Consider the following 18,121-nt stretch of genomic DNA (forward strand, 5'->3'; position numbering starts at 1 on the left):
CTGGTCTTACTGAATCCAAGGTTCAAAAAAAGGGTTGATGTCATCAGTAAGTTGACCATCATCATCTAGCAGAAAAGCAGATGGACATTTGGACGTTTCGTCAACAAAGAGCATGAAACTTCGACTTCGAAGTAAGCGAACAAACTGTGCACGCCACAAAGGGTAGTTGTGGCGGTCGAGTTTCAAAGGAAGCAAGGCAGAAACATTAGTGAGAGGAGAGGTAGGGGAAGAGGACATTGTGTTTGAGAAAGAGAAGTTGTTGTGAGACTGAAAAAATGATGATACCATATAACAAATGTGCTCGATGATTTGAGCGTATTGTATTAATGCTTTTATATAGAAATTACAATTAGAGTTTGAGTGAAGAACAAACTCTTCAAACAAACCAAAAGATAATTTACAGATAATTACAAATAATCTTTGAATTCAAAATCATTCAACAGGCTGTTGAGAAGTTGTAGCTAGGGCTTCCTGTTGACTGAGTTGGTTTTGATCTTCATTGAGTTTTGTGGCAGAAAGCTTGGATTTCAAACTTTGTTTATCAGTTTGTGGTTTAATCACAAGTTTGATATACCTCTTGCCTGATTACACATGCTCACATTTCTGACATGGCTAAAATTTAAACAAGATCTTGATTTCACTAACGATGTTTTTGTATAACATTCTATATGTAAGAGCTGAGCATTAAAGCTTTTTTTTAAATATAAATTGAATTTCTTCCCGTCAAAACCAATTTGTCAGGAGAGAGAAGGTTGTGCCAATGAAATATCCATCGTGACAAACACATTTTGTGGGCTGAAAAGTATTATTCGTCAGTTAAAAAGACCTGCATCAACAAAAATATTTTTTGGGAAAGATGGAAGACAAAAAGGATCTTGACACGAAAAGTTGAATCTTAGTCAACAAAATACCAAAATCGTCTGGAAAACTCTTAGGCGACATGCTTTACGCAACAAAAGTGCCGACAAATTTTCTCCTCGAGAAATACACTTTGCTAACAATTTTGACTTTTGTAGACAAATTTTGTCGGGAAAAGTCAAAAAGTATTTTGTGGGAATGATATTAAGTCCTTCCTTCTGCATAGTTAGTGATTTAAAGAAAAACGTGTTGCCGTTGATATTTTGGAATCAAAAGGAGATGACGACCCTTTGAAGAGCTTTCATGTTTTGTACTACTTCGTCGTCAAATAAAATTAATGGGTATATTTGTGATTAACACAACAATTAAATTTGAAGCCTTGAGTTTGGATTGATGCTTCTAGTTTGAGCCCTTTTTTTTTTAGAGCCGTTTTCCATGGTTGGATTTAATTCACCATACTTTTCAGTCTGCACTTTCTTTCATCCACACCGTCTGTCTAGCATTTTTTATATATAGGTAAATCAAATTTGTAGGCTAAATTTGTAAACGAAATGATGTATCACTGTTTGGGCCCAAAATAATATTCTGGGCCGAACTTAAAGCCATTCTTGGCCCAGTAGCATTCATCTAGAATCTTGTCATGGGCCGTCCACTCAAGGTTGACCGAATCCTATTACGAGGAAGATTGGTTTAGATAAGGGTGAGGTGGTCAAACCCTAATGCAACAAGGAGTCTTAAAGCTAAAGATGTTTAGAATTAGGAGATGAATCTGGTTCGTTATGGAGCCTGGTTCAAAGTCTTATATGGGTTAGGATTGGCTGAAACCTTCTCAGATTGGGTTGAAGAGTTCTAATCCGAGTACATTTCTAGTTCGGCTATGAAGGGGGTTCACTGCTATAAATAGATAAGGAAATACATCATTCAAGGCCCCCTTCAAATCAACACACAAATTGCCCTATGCAAAGCTTCTCAACAACCCTGAGATTTTTTCCTCTTCCCCTTTCTTCCCACCAACACATCTTCAGTTTGGATAGACAACTGTGAAGGCAACCGGCGACATTTTCAGTTTGGATAGACAGCACTGGAGCCGTAGAATCAGCCGACTGAGGAGCACCATCAATTTGGATAGACAGCACTGCTTCGAGGCCGACTGGTTATTTATCCAAGTCTCGATCAACAAGGATTTCCAAGTCCTTATTGGTAGAGGTCATCTCATCAGCCTTTTCAATGAAGTGAGCTGTTACTAGGGTACTATGCTTGGCACATTGAAAGCTGAGTTTTGTTTTATGATTGGGTACTCACAAGTACATTTTAGAGTTTGGCATTTTAACGGTCAAACCACATTTACCAACAAGATATTTATCTCTTTCGAGTATTTGTGTTCGTATAGTCTTATACTAGTTCAGCGTACTTATACTCTCACGAATATAATTACCGAGACCGAACCCAATGCCGACGATTTGTGAACTTTGAAGAAACTAGTAGCCTTGTCTTCAGGCTCTAGAACCGGAAAGCCAAAAGATGTTCCTTCCTCGGCCGCAGTCGCAAGATCAAGAAGTCAACAGCCCAACGCCATATTAACTATATTTCACTCCGTGGCCGAACTCGGCCAACAAGTTAGCACGCCCCTCACACAACTAAAGGACATAGTTAGCTTATTAGTTACTCAGCCTGCGCGCCACGTAGACTTGGTAGTTTTTAAGGTCAACAATCACCAATAAGAAATAAACACGTTAATTAACACTTACGTAATAATACAATCATCAACTTTCATGTCATTTGGTTTACAAAATTTAGTCTACAAATTTAGTTTCCCTAATATTACTTTGATAAATGAATGAAAAACGCTCATCTGACTCTTCTTGTTCTTCACTGAAATTGTATTCGTGCTATATTAATATGTAGATTACATTTATTAAACATTTACAAGATAGGCATCTGAAAAATCACGTCTAAGACGCACTTAACAACTTAATATCGACCAGTGCATTTCAACAAAGAGGCTACGTCGCATTCAATCTAAGCCACTCGACTACACAACTAGCATGAAAATTAGGGTTGGAAAAAAAATCCCAATCACAAATAAAAAAAAATCCAGAACCGAAAATCCCGAAAATTTTGGTACCAATCCCAAACCGATCCCGAATCGGTCTCACATTTTCATTCGTTCGGGAATCCCAAACCTATATATATAGGGAGATTATATTCACACAACCCAAATTACTTCTTCCACATCTTTTTAATTATTTAATATTTTTTATCAAGTGTTAGTGGTGTGTAGAAAATATTAAAAAATTAAAAAGATGTGGGAGAAATTTTATATATATATATATATATAGGGTAAAAGACTGTTTACTACCCTCATGTTTCGTGGTTTTCAACATTTAGTACATCAAGTTTTTTTCGTCTCAGAGTCATACCTACAGTGTAAATTTTGGGACAGTCTCATACATCCATTAGTCAAACTGTTAAGTCTCCCGTTAACTGTGACGTAGCGCCCATGTGGACAATGACTGTGTGCCACGTGTCATCCATGTGGAAATTAAAAATAAATTATTTATAAAATTAAAAAATTAAAAAATTAAAAATTAAATATATATATATATATTAATAAATAAATAAAATAAATAAAAAATAAAAAACCTTCATCTTCCCCAGATTCAGAGGAAGAAGAAGAAGGAAGAAGGAGAAGAATAAGGAAGAAGAAAGAAAAAAAAAAGTTGCAGTCAGAGTCGAATGAGAAGAAAGAGGAAGGAAGAAGGAGAAGAAGGAGGAAGAAGAAAAAAAAAAGTTGCAGTTGGAGTCGGAGGAAGAAGAAGAAGAAGAAGAAGAGGAAGAAGGAGGAAGAAGAAGAAAAAAGAAAAAAACAAAACAAAAAGCCGAATCTGCAACCCAGATTCGGAGGAGGAAAAAGAAGAAGAAGAGGAAGGAAGAAGGAGGAAGAAGAAAAAAAAAAAAAAAACCTTCATCTTCCCCAGATTCGGAGGAAGAAGAAGAAGAAGAAGAAGAAGAAGAAGAAAAAAGCCCGAATCTGTAACCCAGATTCGGAGGAAGAAGAAGAAGAAGAAGAAGAAGGAAGAAGAAGGAAGAAGAAGAAAAAAAAAAGCCCGAATCTGCAACCCAGATTCGGAGGAAGAAGAAGAACAAGAAGGGGAAGGAAGAAGGAGGAAAAAGAAAAAAAAATTCCCCAAAATCGGAGGAAGAAGAGGAAGAAGGAAGAAGGAGAAGAAGGAAGAAGGAAGAAGAAGGAAGGAAGAAGGAGAAGGAGGAAGGGGGAAGAAGAAGAAAAAAAAAAAAAAACGTGGATGACACATGGCGCCCAGGTATTGTCCACATTGTTCACATGGGCGCCACGTCACAATTAACGGCAGATTTAACATTTTGACTAACGGATGTATGAGACTGTCTCAAAATTGACACTTTGGGTATGACTCTGAGACGAAAAAACTTGATATACTAAATGTTGAAAATCACAAAACATGAATGTAATAAACAATCTTTTACCTCTATATATATATATAGACACACATATATATAATATATTATTATTTTATTTAATCAACCAACTGTCCCTCTACCCAATAACCATCTTTCTTCCCCACCTTTTCTGTTTTTTATTCTTTCTGTGTCAGTCACTAACCTTTCCTTTTCTTATTTTATTTCTTGACAACATCACTCCCACAGACAGCCATTGACTCTCTCTCTCTCGCTCCCTCCCTCCACGGTCCACCGGCTCCCTCAATTGCAGAAGCAAGCCTAAATGACAGCCATACCCGTAGCCTGTTCTTCCCAAAACACCATACCATTGCAGCCTCGTCTGAAGAACCCAGTCATTCTTCCAAGACAACAGATCCATCGCTGCAAAGCAGAGTAGCCCTCTGATGGCGATTTTGTTCGGCAAGACATGGAAAAGCTCACACATCGACGAGGATCGGTACTGATCATGTGACATCATTTTATTTGTTTAAATTTGAAGCATCTTCATCAACTAATATGTTATATGTCACATCTGTTGCTATTAGAAATATTGGATAAGAATGAGTGCATGTAGTATTAGATCATCGTCAAGCATAATGATAATAATTAATGTAACAATATAGCTCATAAAATTAACATACAAGAATTTGAAGAACCAAAGCACTTTGTTTGCGAACCATTCTTCAATCCACAATAAAGACGAACTGCTTCACAAGAAAGACAATCAGGCTCGTCTCATTGCAACTGAACACTTTCGAATGGATCAAATAAACTTGGAACAGATGCTGTTGAGATCACAAAACATCTGCCACTAGATGATTTGTTACCCGGTGGCAATAACAAACTTGTCGGTACTGCAACGATCTTGTAGATTTCAATGCTGAGGCAAGAAATGGGTGCGTAAATCCATGCTGCTACATCTTGAGACGAGCAGTTGAGGAACTTGTAGTTTTCGAGGCCATGCAGATAGAAGAAGGGTGAATCTCTAAGACTAATGTCATGGTCGAGGAACTGCCTAGGGAAACAGTTGTTGGGGTCGTTGGTGGATATGATTTGGTGCCTGTACGTATAGTTGATGCTCTCAACGATGAACTCCCCGGATAATGGGAGAGTGAGAATGGTTCTCGTTTGGTTGTTGCATGAGAGATCAAACCATGGATACCCACAATTTGAGAGTTGAAAGTTGCTTAGCCGAAACGGGAATCGAATTGGTTTTGGCTGCCGGCTGTACATTTTGATATACCACAGGTGGTAGCTGTGTGAGGGAGGAAGAAGACAAGAAGAATAAGAAGGTGAATATTTCTAAGGTAGCCATATGAGCTAGGCGGTGAAAACCAGATTGTTTGTACCATATTTAGGGCCTCCGTATTTAGACTTTGTATAAATACTCGAGGGACTTAAATGTAATTATGTAATAAATAAAGGGGCAAATATGTAATAAGTGAGGAGCCCTTATTCTGTAAAAGGGCCTCCTCACCTTCACAAATCTCAAGCTCTCATCCTCACATACAGATGCCTCACTCTCACATTCAGAGCACAGCTCTCCCCAACTCTCTCTTTCTCGGGGGGACTCCCCATCACCCTTGTAATCCATACATACAGTTAGAGAGAAATACAATCAATATCAGTGTGAACGTAGCCCAAACATTGGAGTGAACCACGATGCATCTTGTGTTCTTTACATTCTTGCAGATTCACAGTCGGATTTACGTTGTTCCAAGACCCCTCCGGTTTTGTGCATCAACATTTGGCGCCGTCTGTGGGAAACGACACGAAAAGCTATGTTGGTTCTCTTTCATTTTTTTCATACCTCCACTGTGAATCTGCAAAAACCCAGGAACCAAACAACCCAACACCCACAGAGACACACCCATTCAATCTATAGAGGGAAGGAAAGAACGCAAGTGATGAATGAGTTCTAATAAGCGAGAAATAGTTCTTCCGAGAGACGCAGAGAGGCGATCTTTCAAAGTTCCTAAGCTTTTTCCCTCTGTTTCTTCTCCTCCAATCCAATCTCTATCCTCGTCAATCCCAATCTCCTATCAAAATCTACAAATTGAATCAAAGGGAATATCTTGAGAGAGATGAGGGGGAGAGAAAGATGTCAAAGAAGAAAGTGAGTGGGAATACCATGACGCTCAAGGACTTCCATGGCAGTTCGTTTCCCTCTGATCTCCCTATCATTTCTGCTCATGGGGTAGTTGTTAGGCATACGGATCATTTAACTTACGACCGACCCACCGTGTGGGGAAATCCTACAAGGCGGGCCGATCATCGTTCTTGGCCCCACATGTCTCCAGCCACGAGGCATTCCGATGACAAGACTCCGTTTCTCACTCATTCTGTGCACATTGGCCGAAATTTTGATGAGGACGAGCGCAAGCCACTTGATGGTGGGTCGATGCCACGCTAGACCATCAACGATGATAGCATTCGGGTTCCCTTGACCCGTGCTGAGCCCAAGCAGGCGTTTGTATCTGCAGGGGTGTCATTCGGCGTGCATGGGCAATGAGGAAAGGGATGGCGGGTATATCTGAGCCGGTGCAATCTTTTTGGTCTAGACAAAATGTTGTTCTAAAGTTGGCCCATGACAGTGCACTCGATAAGGTGTCCTCAGGTAGATGGCAATTAAAGCCTTCAATCAAGTACCAGACAAATATCGAGGTTGTGAGATCTCCCGAAACAGAGAGTGGATTGCAGTCCTAGGATTCTGGTAGTGATACTTACAAGAATCCAGATGTGATTGTTGAAAAGGAATATTATGATGCAGCCTTGGGCAACTGGGTTTTGCTGCCCTGTGGAAAAGACGGTGCAGAAGAGTCGGTTTGCGGCTCAGAGCGTCGGTTGTAGGCGGAACTAGCGACAGCGTTCAAGACGGTGCTTCTACGGTGGAAGACCAGCAGAAGGATGAAAATGGTGCCTTTTGGGCGCCGAGAGAGGCCGATGTACAAGGGTATGAACAAAAGCATGGTTGTTGTTCGCATGCAGCTTTACTTTGATGCTCTTTTGATGTTGTTAATGCTCTCGAGGTTGCTGCAATATAATATATATATATATATATATATAAGAAAACAGCCATCTGTTGGTGAAGAAAAAGGAAAAAGAAGTCTGGAGGTAAAGAAAAAGAAAAAAAGATATAAGAATAATGGACAGGAAGTAGAGAGCAAGCAGGGCTGCCCACCCACTCCATTGTCCAAAAAGATGGTGCGTTGTCGACCACCCACATGCAAAAGCAAGGAATAAGGGGAAGCTTTACTCTGCGAGAGCACATGGGAAAGCAAAAGCAAAGCAGAAAAACAAAAGAAAAGTAGAAAAACAAAAGCAAAAACAGAAAGCAAAAGAAGATAAAAAAGCAGACATAATTGCGGTGGTAATGGCATGCAGAAAAGAGAATTATAGGCGTGACCCATTGAGCTAAGGGTCGGATTTATTTTTGAATGATGTGATTTATTTTTCTTATCTTTCGGAGATATCTGTATAAACCCCATCAGAGGGTAATAAAAAAAAAACGGCAAGCCCAAAATAATGGGCTGGAATGTTATGTGGAGGGCCAAGGCCTATATGCCCAAAAGAGCCAGGCCCTATGGCTCCAAATTTATTCGGCAGCCTGCCGCTATTATCACCAGCCAGGTGATCAAAAGTACGCCCAGTACTACAAAAAATTATTCGGCAGCCTGCCGCTATTATCACCAACCAGGTGATCAAAAGTACGTCCAGTACTCCAAAATTATTCGGCAACCTGCCGCTATTATCACCAACCAGGTGATCAAAAGTACGTTCAGTACTCCAAAATTATTTGGCAGCCTGCCGCTATTATCACCAACTAGATGATCAAAAGTACGTCCAGTACTCCAAAATTATACATGAGCATCACTCATGTCAATCATACATAAACATTCATGAGTATCACTCATGTCAATCATACATAAACATTCATGACCATCATTCATGTCAACATCCATGAACATCACTCATGTCAACATCCATAAGCATCACTCATGTCAATCAACATAAACATTCATGAGCATCACTCATGTCAATCAGCTTCGAAAGCTTCATTTACAAAGCTCCAGCTTCAAAAGCTTCATTTACAAAAGCTCCAGCTTCAAAGCTTCACTTTCAAAGCTACACCTACAAAGCTTCAGTGCATGGTATACAAAGACCGCATCCGAACAACCGCCACTTCGGCCCATACATAGATTGAATTTGAAGTCTCTAGCCAACAAACTCTATTGACTGAAGACTTGGGGAACTACATTATGTACCATATATTAGGCCTCAACTGGGCCTTATGAAAAATACTTAAAGGACTTAGTCCATTATTTATGTACTGAGGAGTGAGCCCTTATTTTATAAAAGGGACTCCCTCACTTTCATTAGAAAGCACCCATTATTCATGTATCGATAAATGAACCCTTATTCTATAAAAAGGACTCCCTCACCTCCATTAGAGAGCATCTTCACCAACTGAGCAACCGCATCGCCGCAAGCATCACTCTTAACCCATCACTTATGTATCGAGGAGCGAGCCCTTATCCTATAAAAGGGACTCCCTCACCATCATTAGAGAGCATCAACTCTAGCCCATCATTCATGTATTGAGAAGCGAGCCTTTATTTTATAAAAGGGACTCCCTCACCTTCAACACCACAAGCCAAGCCAACCAAGGCAACATAAGCCACAAGCCGAGCAGCCGAGCAACATGTGCTACTTCTAGTTGAGCATCATTTCAAATTGGGCACCGTCTCATATCGAGTATCAGTTTTAGACGACATCTAGTTACTTCGGCCCACACATAGACTGAATTTCAAGTTTCTAGCCAAAAGACTGTCTTGACTGAAGACTTGGGGGACTACTGTTTGTACCATACTTAGAGCCTCCGTATTTAGACCTCGTATAAATACTCGGGGACTCAAATGTAATTATGTAATAAATGAAGGGGCAAATATATAATAAGTAAGGAGCCCTTATTCTATAAAAGGGCCTCCTCACCCTCACAAACCTCAAGCTCTCATCCTCACATACAGAGGCCTCACTCTCACATTCAGAGCACAGCTCTCCCCAACTCTCTCTTTCTCTGGGGGGGGACTCCCCTTCACCCTTGTAATCCATACATACAGTTAGAGAGAAATACAATCAACATCAGTGTGGACGTAGCCCAAACATTGGGGTGAACCACAATACATCTTGTGTTCTTTACATTCTTGCAGATTCACGGTCGGATTTACGTTGTTCCAAGACCCCTCCGGTTTTGTGCATCAACATAGAATTTTATTGGGTACATATTGATTGTAATGCATATAGAATTGTCGATGCATTAGGATTGTCATGACAATAAACCAAATAAACCACGCTCGTTTAGGATATAACAAATCACCACCTCCATCACAACCCCAAACATATTACATACAACTCAAATCACAACGATACCTAAATTATGGCAAAATTATACAAGAAAAAAAAGTATAGATCATCAAATTCTATGGTGATGCTAAAGAAAATGTTGATGAAGACACTGAGGAAGAAGGGATAGCAAGAGATGAGCCCTCGGGTGAATTTCGACAAACGGGGCACGTTGGATTCATTTTAAGCCATTCGTCTATGCAACTAGCATGGAAGTAATGGTTACACTCTGGTATGGTCCTCAACGCTTCCTTGGCCTCGTACTCACTTAGACATATTGAGCACGTGTTGTCATTGGGTTTGGGCAATCTCTTGCTATCCCCGAGAAATGTCTTCGGGTATGATTGAATGGTTGGGCCATCAAGCCCTACTGTGACGAAGTCAGGTTGCCGAGAAGCTAAGGTAGAGAGGTCCACACTTGGTTGGTGGCGACGTCTGCAAGCCTTTATCCTGCCGAAGACATAACTTGCGAGTCCAATGATGCATAAGAGTCCGGGTATTCCCACACCTACGATTATGCCATATTTTGCACTTCTTGGAAGAGCTGAAAGTGAAATCAATGGAATTGCAATTGGTTAGTTCATATTCACTTCGTTTTCAATGGAATGGACCTCAATATTAATCGATAACTTTCATTAATAACTAGATGGCAGAACATCTGTTTCTTTGGAGTTTGACATATATATATATATATATATATATATATATATATATTTGTCAACATAATTAAGTTAAGAAAATGACATAAATTTGAATATTTTGCTAAGTACAGGCGTTCTTTTAAGTTTTGTTTTATAAATCACATTATATGGTATAAGTGACTCGCTTATCTATACAGTGTAAAAAATGTAATGCATTCAAGTCAACACACACAATTTCTTTGAGAGGACATGATCATGACGTTAAAGATTTTGAATCTGTAAGATGGTAAGCATGGAAATAATTAATAATCCAAAAATCAAAGTAGGCACTTTAATTAAAGCCGCCATGCTACGTGCCATTACCTAATGCCACGCGGTGGATTTGTTAATGACCGAAAGACATGAAATAAGCCCCCTCCCCAAGTATTGACTTATTCAATACGGAATGTGATATCCACACATTCTATTTTACTTTTTATATTTTTTTTTAATTTTCAGTCGTTTGATCGAATGAATTGAAGAAAATCAACGGATAGAAATTATCAAGGATGTGTGAGAAGTAAAATAAGATATGTGAATAGCACATGCTATTCAATATTTATGTACTTGACTAGACATTGTGTCGTACGTTCTCTCTTGATCGAGGTTCATTCAACTCAGGGCATGTTGGCATTCTAAGTCACAATAGTCAACAAATTTCTAAACACAGAAAACGTGGAGTAATCTCACATGAAGGTGGATGGAGTTCAAATGGCAGCACATTTTGCCCCATATATAGCACCGATCGAAGTAGTCTAGAAAGTTAAAAATAGTAACAAAATTGTAGGAAACTCTAATTACAATAAATCAACTAAGTTTAATTAGTCTTGGCTCACTTTAACGAGAGATTCTTCAGTTTGACCAGTACATAAGGTGGTACACCACGTGTCACTATACAAATTGTGAGATATGTGTTAAAAAGTTAATAACTTAAAAAATAAAATTTTCCACCACTTCTATAAAAACACTGGTGTACCACTTATGTTCTAGTCATAATGAAAAATTTGTCCACTTTAACAAGATCATACGACAAATTAATTAGTTTTATGTATCTTTCGTTTTTAAAGTTTTCTTTATTTTGACATGTAAAGTTTATGTCTCTAACTAGGTGTAATTTTCTTATTCTAATTTCTTTCGTATTGCTAAGTTTATAAAAATAAATTAAGGAAATTTGTCTTACTGCCAATTTGAATTATATTGTTCGACAAAACCAAACTTGATCAACGATCTAGATCAAAAATTTTAAACTCTAAAAAACATATATATCGTACTTATGTTGTGTACTTATAGTCACCCAAACTTGTAGATTATAACCAAGAGTGAGTATTATTAATAATTTTGAAGATGTGTTTAAAGATTAAAGATTTATTAGTATAAGCCATGAAAATCAAGAGTAGGGGTAGCAGCTTAATTATATGCAAGTAACCTATAAAATAGTACAATGTAGTGGAGTCATTGGAAAGTTGACCTACCTTCCCTCTTAGCCTCAGGAATATTCGAGCACACAACCCGATCCGCATCTCTGTTAAACCCACAATCTCCACCACGGGCCTCACAATCACGACAATCAGGCGTTGACCAAGTCAACCCAACACCACTCCTAACATCCCCAGACATATCCAGCATCTCATTAGCAGCTGTACTCGGAACCAAAACACTCGAAATCACCGGACACAAAGCCTCTGACGGTGACGGTGACGGTGACGGTGACGAAGATGACGTTGACTGAAGCCATTCTTCATAAGCCCTCGATGGAACAGCAAAGACCGTGTGATTTTCAGTGCTGAGACATGAAATACTAGTGGCCATGACGGGTAACGACGTCGCTTGGCTTGCTCGTGTCTGAGAGGAGCAGTTGAGGAAGGTGAGGTTCTTGAAAATTTCGATGTGAAACGGCGTGCCTTGGAGCTTGAAGACGTCGTCTAGGAACCGTTTGGGGAGGCAGCGGTTGGGGTCGTTGATGTAAAGCGTTTGAAACTCGTAGTCGATGAGTTGAACTATGAAGTTGTCGGTAGCGGCTGGGAGGGTGAGTGTTGTGATCAGGGTTTGGTTGCTGCATGAGAGGTCAAAACTTGGATTGTACCCACATCGTGAGGGTTGGCGGTTCCGAAGCCGGAAAGGGAATCGAACCGGCGGTCCGTCGGAGCAGTTTGATGTAGGGCAGATGGAAGAAACCCTTGTTAGATGGACGAAGAAGATCAAGAAAAGTAAGAATAATGAGAAGAGTTGTACGGTAGCCATTTGATATGGTACTGCTGGAAGTTGTTTGGTGAAAGCTTTAGCTAGTTAGGCACAGGGTGGTTCATAGCTAGCCTAATGCTATATACGCGTGGGTCTTAGAAATGGACAAGGATTCTCTACCCTCCCAGTTCCACTGTCCTCCTGTTTGTGTAGTCACGGTTAAATCACGTCAACATTTTATATTACTATTCATTTGTGTCTTATTATCTCTATAAAAAAATAATATAAAATATTATGTGGCTTAACCGTGAACACACAAAACAAGATGGGACGGGAGGGCACTGGAAGTGAGAGGACAGACAATTCTTGTCCCTTAAAAATAAGGGTAAAAGACTGACACGAACACATAGGTAAAGGTGATGATATTTGTACAAGGGTAGCATTATCTTAATTTTCAACTTTCGAGTCGAATAAATTAAAGAAAATCAATAGATCAAAAATTAACAAGGGTAAATGAGGCAAAAATAGATGTATGAAAATAACTTCCATACGTACAAACAAAATCGACACATTTGTTAATATATTATTAATATAGATTGTGTCACTTCTATCTATACAGTTACACATACATTTAATATAAGACTATATCTTAGAGAGAGACCAAAATTTTTTATTTATTTCAAAAATGCACAAAATTTATCTATGTAACAGGTAAGGTCAATGTCATGATTGATTTTTTTAGGTAAAGCTCCGTAATATTTACACATATTCATTTCATCTTTCAACTGAACTATTTTACTAATAAACATCCCAGATAAGATTTATTGTTAAATATATTCGAGGTTCGTCAGGTAAAATGGATACTCAATCATATTTTGATCATAATTAGTGTAATAAGTGGACTAGTCCAAATATCTAAGGATGTGACAAGACAATTAAATCCTTTGACATTTTAGCGGGAAGCAGTTGGACATGGGGACGTGCATGTGGGCGCCGGTGGAAACCGGGGGAATATGTCATTGGCTTCAGAGTTCAGACTGTATACGTATTGGGATGGCTTGGAAGAAGTAAGCGTTTGATTATTTCATATAAAAGAAAAACTAAAGAAGTTGGGTCTATGAAGGCATTGAATGTCTTTCAAACTGACATGAAGTGAGAGGAAAGTCTAATCTTTGGTTTGTTTTGGAAAGGTTTACACTTTACCAACACCTAATACTTCTTCTTAATCTTCCAGATTAAGAAAGAAGACTGGAATCATGACCTTCTGGATTCCTGGATCTTCCAAAAAATTGATTATTAACAACAAGAAACCATATTTGACAAGATCAAATCTACTTTAGAGTATTTTGGATGGTTTTGGAGAAACTAATACGTAATATTGTAATATAATAATGTCACATCCCAAATGTTTTGGGCGAAAAAACCCATTGCTCTAAATAATCCCATGGGATTGAAACTGCACATATATGGAGGATAGAGTCAACTTATTTCATTAATGAGGTATGCAATTGGTCACTATTAACATTTTTACTGAATACTATTAATACCTAAACAAATAATTAATGGCAATGATTAATATTAGTAAGAAAAAAAAAACTAGCAATTTACGGCTGGTTTGTGGTTGGTTAAACTTTTGAAAGCACCTCCTTAAAAAAGTTGGGGACTGAATTGTGCTTGATAAATGAAAATAAAAAAAAGTGTTATTTTTCACAATCATTAGTCCAAAACAGCAAAAATTAGAAGAAGCTCTACACATGCTTCTTAAAAAGCGTTTTTTTCATTGTAGACAGACGAATAATACCAATTAATGAAACTTTCATATTAACAATCATATCCCTATCTTTTTCTTACTAAAAGTACTTTTAGCAATATAGTTTACTAAACATATGTATTTTTTCACAGCTGTTTATTCTTACAATACAGTAAAAATAATGTTGAGAAAAGCACAGTAACCCGAACTGGCGCCCATGAGTGATTGATCGAGTTATGTTTAATTTTCAATAGTCTTACCTTTTTGTTTTGATTCTAAAATATCTTGATGTTTTTTTCTCTAAAGGCGTAAGCCACGTACAAGGCTAAAGCCACGTACAAGGCTACTTTAACACACCTAAGCGGTGACGTCATGGCGTGGAGTTTGGCCGTGGAATCCATGCCATGGGCATCCAACGAAATTGACAAGGTCAGGGATCGAGGGCTCCAGGCTTCGGTAGCATGGAGGCATTCTAGCTATGTGAGTTCCATGAGTAGGACACGGCGTTGGCAGCTGAGAAGAGTGGAGGGCATCGTTGTGCATGTATGGCGCTGTTAGATGACATTAAGGAATGCCTTTGCATGATTGAATACACATGGATTTCAAGAATTTTTATGAACTCCTCTAATTAAATTTATGTTTGCAAGTATAGTAATTCCTATATATGCATGCAGCGTTATCCAATTCGGATTTGGCCAATACCTGGCTTAATTAATCCTTTTCATGTACGCAGAAATGGGCGTCAGTAATAAAAAATGAGAAGAACAAAAATTGTGGCATTGAAAGTCCGCATAATAAAACAGAAAATATTCATACCATTGACAAAAAACACAAATATTTTTTGTTAATTGATATTAATTGTTTGGTTGGATAAGATATTGAAGTCGCTTACATGACTACTAAAAACTAGACTTGGCATTCGTGTCCTGTTTTCCGTGTTCGTGTCGTTTTCGTGTCATACCTGATATCTTAACGGGTCGTGTCGTGTAACACCCGTTAAAATAAACGGGTAAAATGACCCGACCCGAAATCGACCCGATAATATTAACAGGTAATATGACCCGACCCGTTACCCGTTAAGGAAAATATATTTTAAACCAATAAATAATCAAATGAAAAACATAATACTAAATAAGTATATACATTCCATATTATCACATCCAAAACATAAAAACACAATTTTGTTTTAAGTATATTTTCGCTTACCTAAAGTCTTTAATAGTTTTTTAATTAATGTAGAAGTGTAAAAAAATATAGAAAAATATATATAAACACTCGTAATGACAAGCTTTATAACTTTCATGAAGAGCTTAACTTCGAAATTCGCCACTATAATCATATAATTCATAGATCAAAATTTAACCGTTGATTGTTGTTTACATTTATGCTTCATTGTTCTCATCAAATTTCGTTTTTTTAGATTTTCTTTTTTGAAAACATGATCTATTAGAGGGTGCAGGTAGATGAACGGTTTAGCTCGTTGATATTATATTTAGAGTTTTACGGTTAGTGAAAATATTACTTGATGTTTATAAAGTTTCTACAAATTATATGACATTGACTCATATTTCAGTTAACCGTAAATATCGAAACGTAATATCATCTTCTTACATCCGCCAGATGATCATGTTTTCAAAAAATAAAATTTTAAAAATGAAATTCAGTAAGAAGAATAAAGCGTAAATGACAATCGACGGTTAAATAAATTTAAGGTTTCACTACTACAAAATTATCTATTGCTGGCGGTCCAAAAACTTTTTTCAACGATCCAACCGTCAAACTTATTTGTACACATTCCAAGATTGCATACGTAAAAAATCGTAAAAAAAAACATTCAGATATTACGTAACGAAACAAAAGTTTTCGACGGTTATAAACGAAAAATGACAATTTAATGGTTATTTTATCTCTGATTTTGATACTTTTTTACAGATAGACTCCTCGACCTATAAGAATGTAATGAATAAATTTGATCTTTAATTTAAAGTATTTACAATAGTGAATACCACAAAAACTTATTTTATACTTAATAGAAGTATAATATTAACTCTAAGTGTTTGTTTAATCTACCGTTTTGACACAATATGCATTCTACGAAATTTTTTTCAACGATCCAACCGTCAAACTTATTTGTACACATTTCGAGATCGCATACGTAAAAAATCGTAAAAAACAAACATTCAGAGATTACGTAATGGAACAAAAGTTTTCGACGGTTATAAACAAAAAATCACAATTTAATGGTTATTTTATCTCCGATTTTGATACTTTTTTACAGATAGACTCCTCGACCTATAAGAATGTAATGAATAAATTTGATCTTTAATTTAAAGTATTTACACTAGTGGATACCACAAAAACTTATTTTATACTTAATAAAAGTATAATATTAACTCTAAGTGTTTGTTTAATTTACTGTTTTGACGCAATATGCATTCTACAAAAAATATTTCAACGATCCAACCATCAAACTTATTTGTACACATTCCGAGATCGCATACGTAAAAAATCATAAAAAAAAAACATTCAGAGATTACGTAATGGAACAAAACTTTTCGACGGTTATAAATGAAAAATCACAATTTAACGGTTATTTTAGCTCCGATTTTGATGATTTTTTACAAATACACTCCTCGACCCTATAAGAATGTAATGAATAAATTTGATCTTTAATTTAAAGTATTTACACTAGTGGATACCACAAAAACTTATTTCATACTTAATAGAAGTATAATATTAACTCTAAGTGTTTGTTTAATCTACCATTTTGACGCAATATGCATTCTACGAAACTTTTTTCAACGATCCAACCGTCAAACTTATTTGTACATATTCCGAGATCGCATACGTAAAAAATCGTAAAAAACAAACATTCAGAGATTACGTAATGGAACAAAAGTTTTCGACGGTTATAAACGAAAAATCACAATTTAACGGTTATTTTATCTCCGATTTTGATGATTTTTTACAAATACACTTCTCGACCCTATAAGAATGTAATGAATAAATTTGATCTTTAATTTAAAGTATTTACACTAGTGGATACCACAAAAACTTATTTTATACTTAATAGAAGTATAATATTAACTCTAAGTGTTTGTTTAACCTACTGTTTTGACGCAATATGCATTCTAAAAAACTTTTTTCAACGATCCAACCATCAAACTTATTTGTACACATTCTGAGATCGCATACGTAAAAAATCATAAAAAACAAACATTCAGAGATTACGTAATGGAACAAAACTTTTCGACGGTTATAAACGAAAAATCACAATTTAACGGTTATTTTATCTCCGAGTTTGATGATTTTTTACAGATACACTCCTCGACCCTATAAGAATGTAATGAATAAATTTGATCTTTAATTTAAAGTATTTACACTAGTGGATACTACAAAAACTTATTTTATACTTAATAGAAGTATAATATTAACTCTAAGTGTTTGTTTAATCTACCGTTTTGACGCAATATGCATTCTACAAAACTTTTTTCAACGATCCAACCGTCAAACTTATTTGTACACATTCCGAGATCGCATACGTAAAAAATTGTAAAAAAAACATTCAGAGATTACGTAATGGAACAAAAGTTTTCGACGGTTATAAACGAAAAATCACAATTTAACGGTTATTTTATCTCCGATTTTGATGATTTTTTACAGATAGACTCCTCGACCTATAAGAATGTAATGAATAAATTTGATCTTTAATTTAAAGTATTTACACTAGTGGATACCACAAAAACTTATTTTATACTTAATAGAAGTATAA

The 18,121-nt window shown here is 36.9% G+C and overlaps 1 protein-coding gene across 1 annotated transcript; it reads right to left on the reverse strand.

Annotated features, from left to right (window-relative positions):
- Positions 1-9,455: 9,455 nt before the first annotated feature.
- On the reverse strand, positions 9,456-12,728 carry LOC126626033 (RING-H2 finger protein ATL20-like). The gene is made up of 2 exons (XM_050295193.1): positions 11,891-12,728; positions 9,456-10,282 (listed from the first exon to the last, which is right to left on the reverse strand). Exons 1-2 carry the CDS (start codon positions 12,657-12,659, stop codon positions 9,816-9,818), a joined length of 1,236 nt encoding a protein of 411 aa, XP_050151150.1. The 5' UTR covers positions 12,660-12,728; the 3' UTR covers positions 9,456-9,815.
- Between the last annotated feature and the right edge of the window lie 5,393 nt (positions 12,729-18,121).

The sequence above is a fragment of the Malus sylvestris genome, chromosome 6, assembly GCF_916048215.2.
Source record: "Malus sylvestris chromosome 6, drMalSylv7.2, whole genome shotgun sequence".
NCBI lineage: Eukaryota > Viridiplantae > Streptophyta > Magnoliopsida > Rosales > Rosaceae > Malus > Malus sylvestris.

Coding starts and splice junctions, on each gene's coding strand:
- LOC126626033 (XM_050295193.1), bottom strand. CDS start 12,659: ATGGCTACCGTACAACTCTTCTCATTATTCTTACTTTTCTTGATCTTC. Junction 10,283..11,890: donor TCCTGAGGCTAAGAGGGAAG/GTAGGTCAACTT, acceptor TTTCACTTTCAG/CTCTTCCAAGAAGTGCAAAA.